Source organism: Rhincodon typus, chromosome 5, assembly GCF_021869965.1.
Source record: "Rhincodon typus isolate 14 chromosome 5, sRhiTyp1.1, whole genome shotgun sequence".
NCBI lineage: Eukaryota > Metazoa > Chordata > Chondrichthyes > Orectolobiformes > Rhincodontidae > Rhincodon > Rhincodon typus.
The window spans coordinates 92,235,474-92,254,658 of record NC_063336.1 but is presented as its reverse complement, the minus strand read 5'-3'; the positions used below and the strand labels follow the sequence as shown (position 1 = coordinate 92,254,658).

General features: G+C 39.4%; 1 protein-coding gene across 1 annotated transcript in view; it reads left to right on the top strand.

Moving 5' to 3' along the window:
* Window positions 1–19,185, top strand: part of LOC109928798 (CUB and sushi domain-containing protein 1-like) — a 2,165,117-nt gene that overhangs the window by 1,420,268 nt on the left and 725,664 nt on the right. Inside the window, exon 8 of the mRNA XM_048597409.1 lies at window positions 14,807–14,897. Coding sequence (XP_048453366.1) covers window positions 14,807–14,897 — 91 coding nt within the window. The remainder of the gene's footprint in view (window positions 1–14,806; window positions 14,898–19,185) is intronic.

Genomic DNA, 19,185 nt, shown 5'->3' with positions numbered 1-19,185 from the left:
ATGCATCCTTCTCTTAATTTTTCCTTCTCCTTAGAATATATCAGTTGAGAGTTATGAGTTATCTGTTTGTGTTCAGCACTACTTCATTGCTGTCTGACTTTTTCATCTATTTTCATCAACTTTGTCATTGTAGCCTTGTGATTGCATTTATTTAGATTTAAAATTCTAGATTCAATTTCCAATTTGTCAACCTCAGTCTATATGTGTTTTGGTTGTCACGTTATGTTCACTCATCCCCAGAAGATGTTTACTAGATTTGAGTGCTGTTTCATTTTGTTTTACCAGGTCCAATATTACCTATTTCCTGCTAGCTCACAGATTATATTGTTCTTAGGAGCTGTCTTGAATACACTTTATTAAACCATACTCCAGACTGCCTCTGTCAATTTGATTTGCCCACTGTACATGAAGATTTGTTCATGTAGATGAAGGGGTGGTATGGTGGCACAGTGGTTAGCACTACTGCCCCACAGCACCAGGGACCTAGGTTCAATTCCAGCCTTGGGCAACTGTCTATGTGGAGTTTGCACATTCTCCCTGTGTCTGCATGGGTCTCCTCCAGGTGCTCTGGTTTCCTCCCACAGTCCAAAGATGTGCAGGTTAGGTAGATTGGCCATGCTAAATTGCCTGTGGTGTTCAGGAAGGTGTAGATTAGGGGGATGGGTCTGGGTGGGTGCTGTGAAGTTCAGTGTCGACTTGTTGGGCTGCAGGGCTTGTTTCCACACTGTAGGGATTCTATGACTTTTATTGTACCTTTATTACAGGCCTCTGTTATTTCTTGACTTGTAATATTTCTGACAGTTTACCTACTGTCAGTGGGCCTTCATATGTTACCACCAGTGACTTCCTTCTTTTCTTCTTTCTTATTTCTAGGCTCCCAAGCCAATTTTACATCTTGATTCTCTGAATCAAGATCATTTCTCACTACTGTACTCATCCTAACCCAACATACTTCATTAACAGTCCTAGCCCAGTTCCTTTTCATCTTGTCTTTGTAAAATCTCAAATACCCCTGAACATTCAGGTCTCAGCCATGGTCACGTTAAAACAATATCTGTGGCATAGCTATCATATCATACCCATTTATTTCTATTAGGGCTAACAGTTCATCCTGATTGTTATGAATATTGTGGGCATTTCGAAAAAAAAGAGCTTTTAATTCTGCACTCATTACAATATTTTTCCCTTATCTGACTTTATTTGCTTGAGCACTGTTAAGGTCCTAGTTTCTTCTCCTTCTAGCCATAATCACTTCATTATTACCAAATTTGCTACCTCCACAGCTGCATTTACTTTCGTCTAAATCTCTCCAAATCCTCTTTATGTAAACCTCCTCTTCCTCTTCCCAACACCACCAACTCTGGATCCCCCCACCCCGCAGCCATTCCTGCTCTATTCAGGTTAAAATTCTTTCTGTAGCTCTCGTTATACAATTCACCAGGAAACTAATCGCACCGCAGTTCAGATGAAGGTCATCTCAGTGGTACAGCAAATCTCTTTCAACTGTTCTGGTGCCAGTGCTCAATGATTTGAAACTTAGGTCTCCCACATCAGCCCTTGAGCCATGCATTCAATTCATTGGTTTTGTTTACCTTATGCAAATTTGTGAATGGTACAGTCAGCTGTCCAAATGTTCTTCGGTTTGTGGCTTTGTCTTTTTTAACTTTGCCCATAGCTGTTCATTATTCCTAAGCAGAACCTTTTTTCTTAGTCCTATGTTCTATGTAATAAGGCCACAACAATTAAATGCTTTCCCAAGAAATCTAAGGTTCTTCTGGAGCCTGAGGGTATTGTCCTTAACCCTGGCATTAGATCAGACGACACAACTCTTGGGATTCATATTTTCAACTGCAAAGCAAGTATCTATTCCCCATTTACAACTGTATAATGTTTTTTCACGCTCCAGTGCAAAGACGTGTTTCTGCTCAACTTTGATCAAGACCTGCAGTTATGCAAATAACTAAATATTTACTTTTATTTTGAAAAAGTTACCTCTTTGAGCCAAATTCAAACCCTACTCTGCACTGAGTGAACTCATTTCAGCTGACTTGGTAAAGTTAGCTTCAGCGTCCCTTCGCTAAGTAGTGGAAGACGAGTCACGGAAACTTTTTGCAGTCACTGTGGTGCTCTGCTAGAAAGTGCATTTAATGGATTTCTGACAATGACAGAAGTAGGCTATTGTAAGTTTTCAGTGAACATAAAGGTATAGCATAAGGAAAAGGCAGCTGGCGAGCAACATTGTAATTTTGATCCACCTGTTGATTGAATTATTTAGTTAGTTTGCATTCTCATCTTCAACGGTGGACTTATCAACAAATTATTGTGTTTGTGGAATTTCTGGTCTTTGACTAGTTCAAATATTTTTCCAATTGAAGTAAATATTAAAATAATGTATGTTTTGGGTTGATTGAAAACAAGCTTTCTGTTGAGTTAATTAATAATATTCAACAGAATATAGAACATAGAACATAGAACATAGAACATTACAGCGCAGTACAGGCCCTTCGGCCCTCGATGTTGCGCCGACCTGTGAAACCAATCTGAAGCCCATCTAACCTAAACTATTCCATTATCATCCATATGTTTATCCAATGACCATTTAAATGCCCTTAAAGTGGACGAGTCTACTATTTTTGCAGGCAGGGCATTCCACGCCCTTACTACTCTCTGAGTAAAGAACCTACCTCTGATATCTGTCCTATATCTATCACCCCTCAACTTAAAGCTATGTCCCCTCGTGCTAGCCATCACCATCCGAGGAAAAAGGCTCCCACTGTCCACCCTATCTAATCCTCTGATGATCTTGTATGTCTCTATCAAGTCACCTCTTAATCTTCTTCTCTCTAACGAAAACAGCCTCAAGACCCTCAGCCTTTCCTCATAAGACCTTCCCTCCATACCAGGCAACATCCTGGTAAATCTCCTCTGCACCCTTTCCAATGCTTCCACATCCTTCCTATAATGCGGTGACCAGAACTGTACGCAATACTCCAAGTGCGGCCGCACCAGAGTTTTGTACAGCTGCAACATGACCTCATGGCTCCGAAACTCAATCCCTCTACCAATAAAACCTAACATACTGTACGCCTTCTTAACAACGCTATCAACCTGGGTGGCAACTTTCAGTGATCTATGCACATGGACACCGAGATCTTTCTGCTCATCCACACTACCAAGAATGTTACCATTAGCCCAGTACTCTGTATTCCTGTTACTCCTTCCAAAGTGAATCACCTCACACTTTTCCGCATTAAACTCCATTTGCCACCTCTCAGCCCAGCTCTGCAGCTTATCTATGTCCCTCTGTAACCTACAACATCCTTCTGCACTATCCACAACTCCACTGACTTTGGTGTCATCCGCAAATTTACTAACCCATCCTTCTACGCCCTCATCTAGGTCATTTATAAAAATGACAAACAGCAGTGGCCCCAAAACAGATCCTTGAGGTACACCACTAGTAACTGAACTCCAGGATGAACATTTCCCATCAACCACCACCCTCTGTCTTCTTACAGCTAGCCAATTTCTGATCCAAACCGCTAAATCACCCTCAATCCCATGCCTCCGTATTTTCTGCAATAGCCTACCATGGGGAACCTTATCAAACGCTTCACTGAAATCCAAATACACCACATCAACCGCTTTACCCTCATCCACCTGTTTGGTCACCTCCTCGAAGAACTCAATAAGGTTTGTGAGGCACAACCTACCCTTCACAAAACCGTGTTGACTATCCCTAATCAAATTATTCCTTTCTAGATGATTATAAATCCTATCTCTTATAATCCTTTCCAACACTTTACCCACAACCGAAGTAAGGCTCACTGGTCTATAATTACCAGGGTTGTCTCTACTCCCCTTCTTGAACAAGGGGACAACATTTGCTAGTCTCCAGTCTTCTGGCACTATTCCTGTAGACAATGACGACATAAAGATCAAAGCCAAAGGCTCTGCAATCTCCTCTCTAGCTTCCCAGAGAATCCTAGGATAAATCCCATCCAGCCCAGGGGACTTATCTATTTTCAGACCTTCCAGAATTGCTAACACCTCCTCCTTATGAACCTCAATCCCGTCTAGTCTAATAGACTGTATCTCAGTATTCTCCTCGACTACATTGTCTTTATCCTGCGTGAATACTGACGAAAAATATTCATTTAGCACCTCTCCTATCTCTTCGGACTCCACGCACAACTTACCACTACTGTCCTTGACCGGCCCCAATCTTACTCTCGTCATTCTTTTATTCCTGACATACCTATAGAAAGCTTTAGGGTTTTCCTTGATCCTACCTGCTAAAGACTTCTCATGTCCCCTCCTGGCTCTTCTTAGCTCTCTCTTTAGGTCCTTCCTGGCTAACTTGTAACTCTCAAGTGCCCTCACTGAGCCTTCACGCCTCATCTCTACATAAGCCTCCTTCTTCCTCTTGACAAGAGATTCAACTTCTTTAGTAAACCACGGTTCCCTCGCTCGACCACTTCCTCCCTGCCTGACAGGTACATACTTCTCAAGGACACGCAGTAGCTGTTCCTTGAACAAGCTCCACATTTCAATTGTGCCCAGCCCCTGCAGTTTCCTTCTCCATCCTATGCATCCTAAATCTTGCCTCATCGCCTCATAGTTGCCTTTCCCCCAGCTATAACTCTTGCCCTGCTTTATATACCGATCCCTTTCCATCGCTAAAGTAAACGTAACCGAATTGTGGTCACTATCACCAAAGTGCTCTCCTACCTCCAAATCTAACACCTGGCCTGGTTCATTACCCAGTACCAAATCCAATGTGGCCTCGCCTCTTGTTGGCCTATCTACATACTGTGTCAGGAAACCCTCCTGCACACATTGGACAAAAACTGACCCATCTGAAGTACTCGAACTATAGCGTTTCCAGTCAATATTTGGAAAGTTAAAGTCCCCCATAACAACTACCCTGTTACTTTCGCTCCTATCCAGAATCATCTTTGCAATCTTTTCCTCTACATCTCTGGAACTTTTCGGAGGCCTATAGAAAACTCCCAACAGGGTGACCTCTCCTTTCCTGGTTCTAACCTCAGCCCATACTACCTCAGTAGACGAGTTGTCATCAAATGTCCTTTCTGCCACCGTAATACTGTCCTTGACTAACAATGCCACACCTCCCCCTCTTTTACCACCTTCCCTGATCTTACTGAAACACCTAAACCCCGGAACCTGCAACAACCATTCCTGTCCCTGCTCTATCCATGTCTCCGAAATGGCCACAACATCGAAGTCCCAGGTACCAACCCATGCTGCAAGTTCACCCACCTTATTCCGGATGCTCCTGGCATTGAAGTAGACACACTTCAAACCACCTTCCTGCCTGCCGGTACACTCCTGCAACCTTGAAACCTTATTTATGACCTCACTACTCTCAACCTCCTGTACACTGGAGCTACAATTCAGGTTCCCACCCCCCTGTTGAATTAGTTTAAACCCTCCCGAAGAGCATTAGCAAATCTCCCCCCCAGGGTATTGGTACCCCTCTGGTTCAGGTGTAGACCATATAGTAGAAGCAAAGGTGGGAAAACATGACAGCTTTCCAGACATAAAAATAGATTCATATGTTTTGTGTCGTTAATTATGTTCTTCTGTTCTCAATATTCTCAACCATTGTTGAGGTCAACTTTCATCGAAAAGTTCAATATCCCTTGCCATTACTGGTGCTGGGATTAAATCGTTTGTAAACCTGATGGTGAGGAAAACAGCAAGCAGATTTCTCCCTGACAAATTTCACAGGGATATCCATTTGCCAAAGCTTTCAGATCCCCGTCAACAGACCACCATGCAAATTATCCTCTGCTTGATATGTGTGGGTAAGTAAAGCGAGCTGTGCAGGGCAAATGTGGACTCCTAGCACTTGACTATGTGCACAGTTGAGCTTCCAAGATGGCATTAGCACCAGGAATCCTGGAATGTTCTGGCAGCGGCCAATACTCGTACCAGTGATGAATGGCAGATTACAATGAGCAGGGCGCTATGGACTTAAGGTGGATAGTTCATGAGGTGAGTTTGGGAAGAAAGCGTGAGAAAATGTTCTCAGGCTTGCTGAGAGAAACGCTGCATGGAACTCACTAAAATGGACTCTTAGCTGATCTCTTGTAAGATTTGGCCCCAAGTAATTAATACAAATCTTAAATAATCAAGGTACAATTACTGATGCTTGGAGCACTGCATATACTGCAACCTGCCAACTTGAAGATGCCCTATTTTTTCACTTTTCTCTGCATTCTGCCTAATGACCAATGCTCCCGACAATGCGAATATATCATCCAAAAGTTTTCTCTTATGTGTTAACCTTGTGTAGCATATTACCAACTTTCCATAAGGAATCCATGTTCACTATATTTACTAGTTCCCCTTTATCCAACCAACCAAGCACATCCTCAAATGATTCTAATAAACATGACTGGCCTTGACATAAATAAAACAAATTAAAAGTTTTGATCATTAGAACAGATTCCACACTTTTCTCAACTATTAATGTCTGGTTAACTGGCCAATAGTTCTCTGTTTTCTCCCCCCCTCCTTCTCTGAATAGTGATGTTACATTTGTCGACTTCAAAAACCTCCTGGAACCATTTTAGAACCCATGGAACTTTGGAAGGCAAGAATCAGTGCCTCCATTATCTCTGCAACTATCCTTTTCACAATGCTAGGATGTAAGCCAACAAGTAACAGGGAGTTATCAACTTTTAAACCCTCAGGTTTCTCTAATTCTTTTTCTCTACTTGCATTAATTCTTTGTAGATTGTCAATTTTATTAGTTCCCTCGTTACTCTCTATTCCTGGTATTTAATTTGTGTCTTGTACAATGAAGACCAGAACACAATATTTTGTTTAATGTTTCTGCCATTTCCTAATCCCACAATATTTTGTTCCACCTCCAGCAAGTGGTTGAATTCAACTTGAAACTAGCAGGTTCAACTATAATAGCAGGTTGTCTCTTGGTAATAAAACATTGAACAGGGAACGGTACAACACAGGAACTGGCCCTTCGGCCCACCATGTCTATGGTCTGGGTGGGGTGGGGAGGGAGTCAGTCATGTGTTTGTTGAAGTAAATCATGTGAAGTGATAGACATTTTACCCATAAAACACTAGAAAACATAAAGGGGTTTGATTTTAACCACCATACTTTCTTTTTAAAGATTAAGCATCAAACTTCATACTTCAGTTTTCTCAGGTCTTGGTGGATTAAATTTAGTTTGCAGAGAGTGACACAGAATTCTTTGGGGAAATATACTTCTGACATATTCAGCTCTGCATACATTATCTTTTAACTTCACAAATGCATTTATCATTAACACATAATCTGTATGATTTCTGAATTTGAGAGTGGGTGATATTTGCATATGTCACGATTGATTTTCGTCACTCTGTACAGTCATGACATGCATTCATTGCTCAGTCCTTTTTTCATTTGTGTACTCATCAAGCTAATCTAAAATGTAAAAAATTCCTGCCCCAAATGACATTTTGGCCCAGAACAAGCTTCTGGGATTTAGCTTTTACTTCACTGAGGGCATAAGTGGGTAGGAAAATTTCCCAAAGTTTCATTTATTGTCTGATTCAAAGAAACGTTAAGAAAGCATTATTGAGCCACAATTGCCACAAGCACTTTGTAAATTCCCCCTTCTCCAGCTTTGTCTCTCCTTCCTTAAAGGCAGTAGCTCATGGAATGGTATGACATCCTGATAATAAAGTATACCTTTTAGACTCCATCCATGTGGCCACACAGAATCATAATGGGAACCAGATACAAGACTAGTCTTTTGCATTTTTCTACCCCATGATACAGTTGTGAACATGAAATTTTGTCACATTTCATGTAATTAGCAGGGCAGGAAATTGAACATGAGATTTTTCTGGTCTACCCTTCCGATCTTTACACTAAATCGTATATTTGTCAACTGAGCAATCACTGGTGAAAGCATTGTTCATATTTACATTCATATCATTGTGAATTAGGAAAATCAAGGGAGATTAATTGATTAATAATCAGTAGTTTATTTTAAATGAGCTGAAGTATTACAGCAAAACTTGAAGAAATGTCATGGTTGTGCAAGCTTACATTTGCAATACAATGAGTTTGCTGAAGTATCTTTTTTTTCCTCAAGTTCTGAATTTGGTCATATTAGTGTAAAACACCTGAAAGATCAATCTCTGGGCTGCTAGACTGGAAGTATGAAGAACAACAGTAATGTGAAACAATGATTCACTCCTTTGTATTACTGAGATAAGCCTAATTATTAATTGACATCAGGAATTAATGAATACTTCAAACCCCCAACAAGATAGTTCGTTACTAGAGGAGGAATAAACACAGCTTTGATGCCAGAAACCTAGAAGAAATAATGGATGGCCAATCCGCTTTGTGTACCCATCAGTGGAAACTTATTTTGGTAGCTTATTATAACGAATGCAACCAAATATATTTCAGACAGGTTTGAGAAAGTATTCTGTATAAGAAGAAAACAAATAAACACAGATACTATTTCTCACATCTTTTAAAATATCAGATTACTTCACACACATGGAATTTCTTGGTAAAGCCAATAGACTTGTAATCCAGAAGCCCAGACTAAAGTTCTAGGAACATGGATTCAAACCCCAGCATGGCCGCTGGTGGAATTTAAATTTGATGAATAAATCTGGAATATAAAGCCAGTCTCGGTAATCGTGCCATAGAACGATTCCGTGTTTCATTGATGTCGTTTCAGCAAGCAATTATGTCATCCTTATCTGGTTTGACCTACATTTGACTCCAAATCCACAATAATGTGGTTGACTCCGAGCTGTTCTTTGAGGTGAGCAAACAAGCCAATCAGTTCTAGGACATTTGTAGGTGTCATGTGCTGCCCATGCCAATGCCGTGGAAGAATTAAAACAAAATATGTTGTTGATAGACGTGTTGAAGTGACAGACCTGAAGCTATTGGTGGAGGTGTCTGGCACCCAATCTTGCATGTGACACTTCTGTGCAATGGCAACTTTACAATGCTACCTCAATCATTGGGGCATAAAGCACTGAGTAGACAATGGTACATGCCCTAATCTTTTTTGGGGCACTGGAGCCAGTTCTCTTGACCCACCCTTATGGTAATCTCCACAGCCACCTCTGCCCAGGCTGCCTTCATCAGTCCGATAGCCTGTGATTGATATGTTGGGGCAAGGCACTTCTCTTTTGTCCTGGACAACTTCACAGGAGACATTGCTGAGCTGCAGTATCACTTTTTGCTGGGCATTGGTAAATCTAGAGGTGGGTGTAGGTGATTTACAGAGGTTGAATGATGCCCCAGGCTTCAGAGAGTAAAGTGCCAACTGGGTTATTTTTCAAATATAGCGCACAGATATTGGAACCCGTAAGTTCATGTAGGGCTGATCTCCCTGCTAGTAAGATTCAAAATTTTACCCACGTGTTAATGAGCACTGAGCTGAGGAGAATGCAATGCCAACAGAAAACCTGGCCTGAGTGGAATCATAGAATCCCTATGGTGTGGAAGTAGGCCATTCAGTCCATCAAATCCACACTGCTTTCAAAGAGCTTCCCACCCAGACCCACCCTGCTATCCTATCCATGTAACCCTACATTTCCCACACCTAATCCAGCTAGCCTGCACATCCCTGGACATTATGGGCAATCCACCTAACCTGCACATTTTTGAACTGTGGGAGGAAACCAGAGTATCCAGAGCAAACCTATGCAGACACAGGCAGAATGTGCAAATTCCACACAGACAGTCACTAGAGGCTGGAATTGAACTTGTGTCCCGAGCAATGTGAGGCAGTAGTGCTATCACTGTGCCACCATGCCACCCAGAAGTACCACTTGATTTTAGCCCTGCATTCACACTTGCTCTCAAAAAAAAAACAAACTTCTATCAGAGCACTGGAGATGGTACAGAGAAGTTTCATGTGGTTTATAGCCAAAATGCATGCTTTTATATATAGTAGGAAACGATTGACAGGCTCTCTTGAAAAAAGGCTGAGGTGTGACATAATGCAGGTCTTTAACATAATGAACAATTTGTTAGTGTGGGCAGAGATCACGTTCCCTCTTCTAGAGAAGAACGTGACAAGAGATCATCAATGTAAAAAAGTCACAAAGAAATACCCAGGGATTCAGAAGAAACTACTTTACCCATAGAATGTGAAACTTGTTGCCACAGTGTCCAGTGAAAGCAAGTATGATAGATGCATTTATGGAAAAGCTAGATAAGCATTTGAGGGAAAAAGGGACAGATGGTTGCAATACTAAATTAGATAACAAAAGATTGAAGGAGGCTAAAATAGAGTGTAAACACAGTAGTGGTCTGACTGGGCTGATTGTCTTGTTTCTGTGCCATATGCCCTGTATAACCTTATATTTTTGTGTCTTATAACAAATGATTCATTGCAGGAGGAAGTATCACCTCCATGCTTCATTTGTGTGTCATTCCAAATTGTGTGCTCAAATCCTAGAATGGAGCTTGACTTTATGGTTTGACTCCAAGGTGAGAGTACCACAAACTAGCCAGATTTACACACCTCTTTGAATTTAGATTTGTGAAGAAGTATAATAAAGTTGCAGCAACAAGGCTATGGGTGAGTTAACATAGTTCATTGTCAATCTGAATTACACTTATAAATTATCACAGTGTAATGATCCATTAAATTTATTTCCTATTCTTACGTAACCATTGCTTTCCAGAAAGCTGTTAACAGCAGCTTACTAAATACAGGAATAATTTGTGCACAAGCAATTTAAATCTGACCTGAAAACGATTGCTCCCAGAATGGCCTATATAAATATGCTTGCACCCACATTGTAGTTAGTCAATTGCCATGTGAACTAATGAGTGTTAGAAAATCCCACACACTGATGTTTGGTTGCATTACAGAGCTCATGACAGATTTCCTTCTGTTTTACTCGCTTTTGTGAGGTTCAATAAAATATACCACTGTTTCATTTGGAGCTGCTTCAGTGAAGTCTGAAGAAATGCATTTTTACATGTAAATTTTGTAATTTATCAATACAATGTCTGTTTGATTTCAGAATTTTGATAAATACTTGGATTTCTAAAGGTGCTTTGCTCAGACAGGAGAGGTTTATTTTACCTCATCTAATTGAAACAATTTCAAAGTGGATTCTTGCTTTGATTACAGTCACCACCAAGGATTTTATTTTATCTCTTTAAACTGTATTACGCCTTGGAGCAGATGTCAAAGTTCAAATGAGTACAATCGGGTTTTGTTTGCACTGCTTTTCGTGTAATCCATAACCTTAAAGAATGTTAGATTTTTTTGTATGATGTAGATAGAAATCTATATATAACAGGCGTGTACATCAGCTCAGAGGTTCAACCACTATAGAACAACATGGAGGACCTTCAATGTAAATTCAAATCTTCACTGTATTTGCCCTTAAATTTAGCTGTGGACGGAATTCATTGACCTCTAACTTATTCCAATACGTAGTTTGGATTTCTGGAGTGTATTCCCTGCTAGAATGTAATTTGTTATTTGATTTCCAATCTAATGTTTCACCTGCTTCGTTGCAACACAGTTCTCAAAAACACATTCCTTTAAATTTCCCATCTCACTATGAACATGTGTTGTCATGTCTTATCCTAAAACCTTTAAAATTCATTGTATATCAATAATAATAGTTATTAACGCCTTTCTTTCAATTGATTATATGGTATAACACCATTATATTCAGCTCCACAATCATCCTTATTCTCTATATTGTCCACATTGATTCATTTTCATTTTTGAATTGAACAGTCACCTTATATTTGTAGTAAATTTGAAGCTAAAGATTTCTTTACTAAGAATTTAGATGACCTTAATCATGACAGCATGAACAAAAACCCACCTTCATTTGCGTCAATTGTTGTTATATTGTTCATCTTATTAACAGGAGCTTATTTGCTGTAGGAAATGCTAACTTAGATTGTGTTGCAGAGAGGAAAGCAGTTTTCAATTTACACATACCCATTTGTATTAGGACTGTATAATTCCAATTCAGAGTTGGGTAAAAAGTCAATATCCCTGTCCCATTTTGTAGACCAAAATTGAAGACCATTCTGGAAAACAGTATTCTGTGTCCCAGGGTGCCTGAAAGATGCCCAATCCACCATTGATGTTCAGGTTACTTATCACCGAATACGGATAGCAGGTATTTTGCATTGTCCATGAGGTAACAAATACCTGCTTTAGGCCTTTTGCCTCTCTGCTTAAACTCATTTCCAAACTACACCACTGTAAAACAGAAGCTGTGCCTGCTCGACCGGATTTATAGGTGGCCCAGCAGTGACTTCCACCAAAATGTAGAGTTTTAAGAAAGGGATAGCTTTGTTGTGAGGCCAGAGAGGTCGCAAACACTCTTGAAGTTACATTTATCCACATTTTATCTACTTCCTGACTGTCTAGGATTTGCTTTTCAGATGCGAGTGACACAAGAGACCCTTTAAAAATGGAAAATGGTCAAGCTGCCTTTGGATGTGCTGGACGCAGATAATGAAAAGGCCAACCTTTGGCCTGGGTGCATTCTATCTGCTCACCACTGTCTATAAACAATTTCTCAGCCAGGCTGTGTAAAGTGAATGATATTCACTTGCCACAATGTGTGCAAAAATGTAAAGAATAAACTGGTATTTGAGCAAAAACAGTTTGCAATTATAAATCTAAAGTGACTATATTATTCAAAAAAACAACATATTCTGAAAGAAAGGGCTCTTCAAACCTGGAATTATCCTCCTGGTGACTTTCTGCTCTTCTCCGATTCCATTGCCACCAGGGGTAGCATGGTGACTCAGTGATTAGCACTGCTGCCTCTTAGCGCCAGGGAACCACATTCAATTGCACCAATGGGTGACAGTTTGTGTGGAGTTTGCACATTTTCCACGTATCTACGTGGATTTCCTCCCACAGTCCAAAGTTGTGTAGGTTAGGTCGATTGGCCAGGTTAAAAAGCCCATAGTGTTCCAGGATGTGTTGGCTAGGTTGATTAGCCATGGAATATGCAGGGTTACAGGGATAGGGTAAGGAGTACGTCTGGGTGGGATGCTGTTCAGAGGATCGCTGTGTAGTCGATGGGCCAAATGACCTGCTTCCATACTATCGAGATTCTATTCTATTCATTGGGAGAGCTTTTCCTCTACATCCTGCAGGAATGCAGAGCTAGGGGTTAAAGGAACTTTTATGACTACGTGATGGAATCTCACATTGCAACATTAAAAAAAAGTCAAATATGATCATGATTGCATAAGAATGCGTTTCTGACAAGGATCTATCAGTGCCAGCGGACAATCTGTAAGACTGTATTATGACAGTGCATAAGGCTTCTTTTGTCCTCCAACTGTTCCACTCCTGGAACAGTTGTTTCTCCAAGTGAAACCACCTGAAATCAACATGTTACTTAGTTGCAACCCAAAAACCCAGTGATATTTTTTCAAATACCAATGCAAAGTTTTAATAAGATAATTATAGTTTGTAACCACATTTATTTACAATGTTAGAAACTGCAGCATGAGAGCTTTAAATCCTATCAACTTGTGTAAAGTGATAAAATCTTGCAGTATTGCATTCTGTTTTTTTGTTCTATACCTACATTTGGCCTGAATAACAAAAAGAAAGCTTTCACAAACAGTACATTTTAGCATGGCATAAATGGTTTATTCAGAAAAATGTCATTAGATGATATGGGTCATTAAACTCTCCAATGAAGGAAGTTGAACAATGCCGTGTTTATGGCACATGTTTGTTTCAATCTAATGCAATGCAAAGTACTTGAGGCATGAATCAAAACTGAATACGATCATATTATCAGGACAGGAAGAAATTCCAACTAATGCAGCAAGTTTCTCTTATGTTGCTGGAAATAAATTCTGTCCTCCATGCTCGGCCTAGTCTGGAAATGAGTCAAACAAAGAAGCAAAATCCAGTTGCTGGTTCAACTGATCTCATTTGGGGCAGAGAGAATATGGCCACAAACTACCTGCTGACAACAAACTCAAAAGACAAAGTAAGCCAGAATTGTTCTGTTGTCTCAATGTTCTCGGTGTTCCTTGCTGGACAGTGCTTTCCTGTGGATCTCAGGTGAGGATAGAGTTAAGTTCAACTGTAATATTTAATGTGACCTAATCTTGGTCCTCAACACTTAGTCTCTGGCTGATAGTCAAACACATCACCTCTCCCGTGTTGTTCCTGATTGTCTACCCATTGACAGGCAGGAGTTAAATAAGGCTTGTGGTTTAGAACAGCTCAATTCTGGAACAGTAGATGAGTCCATAACTCCCTTCGTTACTCACCTGTTCTGAGGTTGAAGACGGGATCAGAATCTTTGAGGACAGGAGGTGTTCCAATGAATCGCTGAGTTATTTTAATATTAGCACAATAAGGAAACAAAGTTGATTTTTTGTTTCTATTTCAGTGAATCCTAAACAGAACAATCAGTATGATTTGAATCAAACAGTTCAATGTAATGCTGTGAGCTAATTATCAGTCTTAAAAGACGTATCACCCTTAAGGACGACAGTAATCAACATTTCACTTTCTGAGCAATCTGAAAGAAGCGCTCATGAATTATTGTCCGACCCTTTGTGATCTCACACTGGGTCTTTTGGAATTAAATGGGTTACAGTGACATAACATTAGTGTTGGATGTTTTTGATTAGTTCAACAAAATGCATTTTTAGTTTGAGAAAATAATATTTCAAATGAAATTGAAAATATTTGATTTTGTTAGATTACCTGCAACAAATCTATGCCCAGGTGATATAGACTGTCATTTTCTCTGTGTTGCAGTAAGTCAAGGTGGAGTTGCTCTGGTGCCAGCTGACATGTGTCCTGATCCAGGAGTACCAGAAAATGGCAAAAGAACAGGGTCTGATTTTAGGTAAGCACAATTTTGTTACTTGCACAGAGGAGACGCTGGAGAGAGAAAAAAAAAATGCCTTGAATAAGTGTGCTTGTGTACAGTGTTTGCCCTCATTTGTCATGTGCTGCATGCTGATTATGTTTGTCAATATATTGAAGGGGACCAACAGCAAATTGTGCACTTAGACATGTGTTGACACTAGGCTGCGAGAATGGAAAGTTGAAGAGGCTAGAACTTATATAGCAATGACTTAGCTATCTGTTATTGACTGAAATGTCACAGTAGCTTATGATGTCAACTTGTGATGTTAATAGCAAACCAATTCTTGTGTTAGTACACAGGTATTTTCTTTGATACTATTGCTTTAACACACATCATCATTAAATATGTAGTATGCTTATTTTGCCTTTACCTTCTTCTAATTGTATGTCTCAACTCATGTTAGGAAATTGAGTTAAATCATTCATGGAGTTTTTCATTCAAAGGAATGAAAGAGTGAATCTTCTGTAAATGGCAGGAGTAAAAATTTAGCATTCTGTTGAATGGCTAAACTCACACTGTGATTGAATTCAATCAGCAATGAAACTTGAGAAGGCTTGATATTCTGATTGAAGGATGTGATAACAAAAATATAGACACTGTGGTCTTGTTTCAAATTGGGAGCACCCCTACCTCTGAGTTAGAAGGTCAGAGTTCAAGTCCTTCTTTAGGATTTGATGGCCACAAAATATGTGCAATAATAAAGTTAAACAGTTGATCATCAATCTCTAAACGCTTCTGAGTAAGAGCATAAGATTTTCCTGTTCAGCCAAAACAATGTGGCAGCTGTGGGTCAAAAATTCAACGACTTCCAAAGATTCCTCATATTGGATCCTGCGATGAATAAATGACACCCTTGTTCAAAAAAGTTTTCCATAAGCATTGTAGCTACTATATTCCTGGAACCTTATTTGTTTAATGATGGTTTCTGTCATGGAGAGATGTCAAAGAGGAGTCTTGTGTCCAGCAGTACAAGTCGATCTTTATTCAGAGTTCTTTACCAATGCAGCTTAGAAGAGGTCCTTGGAAACAATTTCCATGGGACACTCTCTCCGTCTCTCTCTCTCAGCCAAGTACAGCATTTTTATACACAGTCCTCGTTACAATGATTACGTGCAACATTGATGTCATTGTTAGCCACATTCCCCTAACCTACACATCCAATCCTGTAAACACACGATCAATGATGGACAACTCCAAGTCAGCCTTCGGTCCTCCCACGATCTCATGATGTTTACCTGACACCTTTATCACCAGTCCTTGGGATCTCGCAATGAATTTTATTCAATCACATTCCAATTCTGATAGTTATACTCCTTCACAGGTACTTGTCAGCTGCATCACGTTAACTGCCAATAAACTGGATGCTCACTTATCACTAAAGACATTTTTAAAAATTCTGTTGTACAACCTATAACCCTACTAACCTTATTACAGAAGATTCAAAAGGATACTAATTTCTATTAATTGTTATAACATTTGTAATATCAGTTTCAATAAAAACTTAGTTATAAGTGAAGTTATATAGTTTCATCTAATGTTATGATTTTTAACAAAGCTAAAATATTGGGGTGCAGCTTCTCTCTCTCAACCTTGGAAGATCAAACAAACACAATCGCTGTCTTGTAGCTGCAAGCACAATTCCTTCTTTCTGCAGGCTGTAAGTTGGTTCAAAACAGAAGTTTCATTCTTAGATGAACCTTATTCTCTCTATTCTAATGACTTTTCATACTATTTTCTTTACTTAATAAGACAGTGTCTATCTGAAATCCATTGATAAGGGTCCAATTCAATCACTTCCACAACTTTAACAAGTCATTCAAAGAAACTTATTTGGATTCAACAGAACATGACCTCATCCTTTTCCCTATCTTATAATTTGTCTCTGTCCTTACCTAGACTGCTTGCTAAGCTGTGAAGCTGCAACTGTTTATTTTCTTGAAGTCACACTGTCCATGTTTTACAATCTCTTTATACCCCCTACCATGCTGACTGGCTCTTAGTGCCCTCTTACATGTTGTCTATTTACACCATTCGTCGCTTCATCATCCCTGTTAATGAAATTGGTCTCTTTTTGCTGTCAAAAGTTGATTGCTCATAGGAATGCAATGAAATCCTTTCATGCTAATTTGTAGGTTTCATTTCTAATTTACAATTACCTAAAATGTTAGGAATACTGTGGAGTCAGACTTTTCTTTCTCCATTTACTAAATAACAAACTTGGGACTGTAGTTAGTATCCAGGTGTCTTTGATCTAAGCTTTTCAAGAATGCTCCTCATCAAAAAATGCTTCTGTTCTTAGAGCTGCCTGACTACAGAAATCTAATTAAATTGCCCGATGTCTAATGCACTAAAACTGAAGTTACCACTATTACCGTATGAACAAATAGAACACAGAACAGAGAACAGTACAGCACAGTACAGGCCCTTCATCCCACGATGTTGTGCCGAACTATTTTCCTACTCTAAGATCAAACTACCCTGTTTACCTTACGTTTTACTATCGTCCATGTGCCTATTCAAGAGTTGCTTAAATGTCCCTAATGTATCTGACTAACATATATCCTTGTGTACTTGTTTCTGTAATTTGCAAATACCTGAAAATATTTTAACTAGGTGGGTCATGTTTCCCTTTTTACATTTTATTAAACGGAACTGTTACACCAGTTTCCAAAATAAAAGACTTTCATTTGTGCCTCGTTTAACAGGGATGCCTCACTGACTACACTCCCCCTCTTCTCTCACCGAGATCTTTCATTATCTTATTCGGTGATTCTGTGTGGAAGCCCCAAGTCTGGCTGTGAAAATCTGCTGTGCGCAACTGCCAATACCTTTTCAGGCCATCTCTTGTCAGATGAAAAGCCATGGGCGGCCATTTTAAGTCAACTTTATTCACAGGCAGTTGCGATAGTCTCTATTCAGGATCTGCAATGAGAGTTTCAAAATCTGAAAGATCCTGTAATATTCTGTGACACCTCATTAAGCTGAGGGGCATTTGAGTGCACAGTCGCATTATGAATTTGCTTAAGAGATTATGAAATAGAAAAAAAATGTTCAACTCAATTTTCATATTTGATTTCTTATTCCATGTAATGGTGCTAAATTGTATTCTAAATGAGGTCAGAATCATTTGCTGATCAATACTTATCAGAAATGGTTCGTAAATGTCAAAGCACTTAATTACAGAACTAAATGATAACTGGATCATTGGGTTCATAATAAGCTTTACATTTCGACTGAAGACTGAAAGAATGTGAAACAGAGCCAAATGACCCTGCATAAATTTCCTAAAAGACTTAACAATGAAACTTTGAAACCCATAATTCAATCCAGTCTGTGGCAACAAAACCAATAACAAAGTAGTAATTATAGAAAGAAAGAATTATAGTACCAATTCTATCACAATGAAGTTCATTAAGAACAAGTTTGACTCATGAGCGCCTTTAGCTACTCTACATGAGTGTTAGATTTCTAGATACTTGATTTTATAACTGATGTGGACTACTTGGTCTTAAACAGATACATTACCGACCAGACCATCAAATGCACCCCCAAGCACATCTAAATAAGCAATTGTTTCAATTTTAATATTGTGAGTATACGTGGTGGAAACTGATCTTCTACAATCTCTGACCCTACTCAATTATTTAATGAATGAGGTCTTGGAAAGTTTCACTGAATCATGTCTGCAGGATTCTAAGAGAGCTGGCTTAAACTGCAGAGCTCATTGGAAATAGTGACCTCTTGGATCAATTACCATATCTTGATTCCCTTAGCTTAGAATTTGCTATTACCATGACATTAACAGCATCAGCTTTGGCAATCAATGCTGCACTGATGCTGATGGCATCTTTGGAAATCCATAGATAATATAAGGGAATGTGAAAATCCAGAATGTTTTATCAATAATTTTACTACCTCCAGGAATGCTGTTGCAAGATTTCTCTGAGTGCAATCCCCAGGAAGTTCGTGATTGATTTAAAAAATGCCACTTTTATGCTAGAAATGTTACGCCCAATAAATGTACATGGGGCGGTTTAACTGAGTGTTATCTTTATGATTACTGCTAAACAACCTAAATGGCCTTGATAGTTATATAATTTATAATTTATACTTACACCTTGTCAAATTTATCCAATCAGGCACTTTTCTACACTTCCTTAACTTCACTAAGGATTGGTCTATTATTAAGAGATAACAAGGTGTAGAGCTGGATGAACACAGCAGGCCAAGCAGCATCAGAGGAGCAGGAAAGCTGACGTTTTTG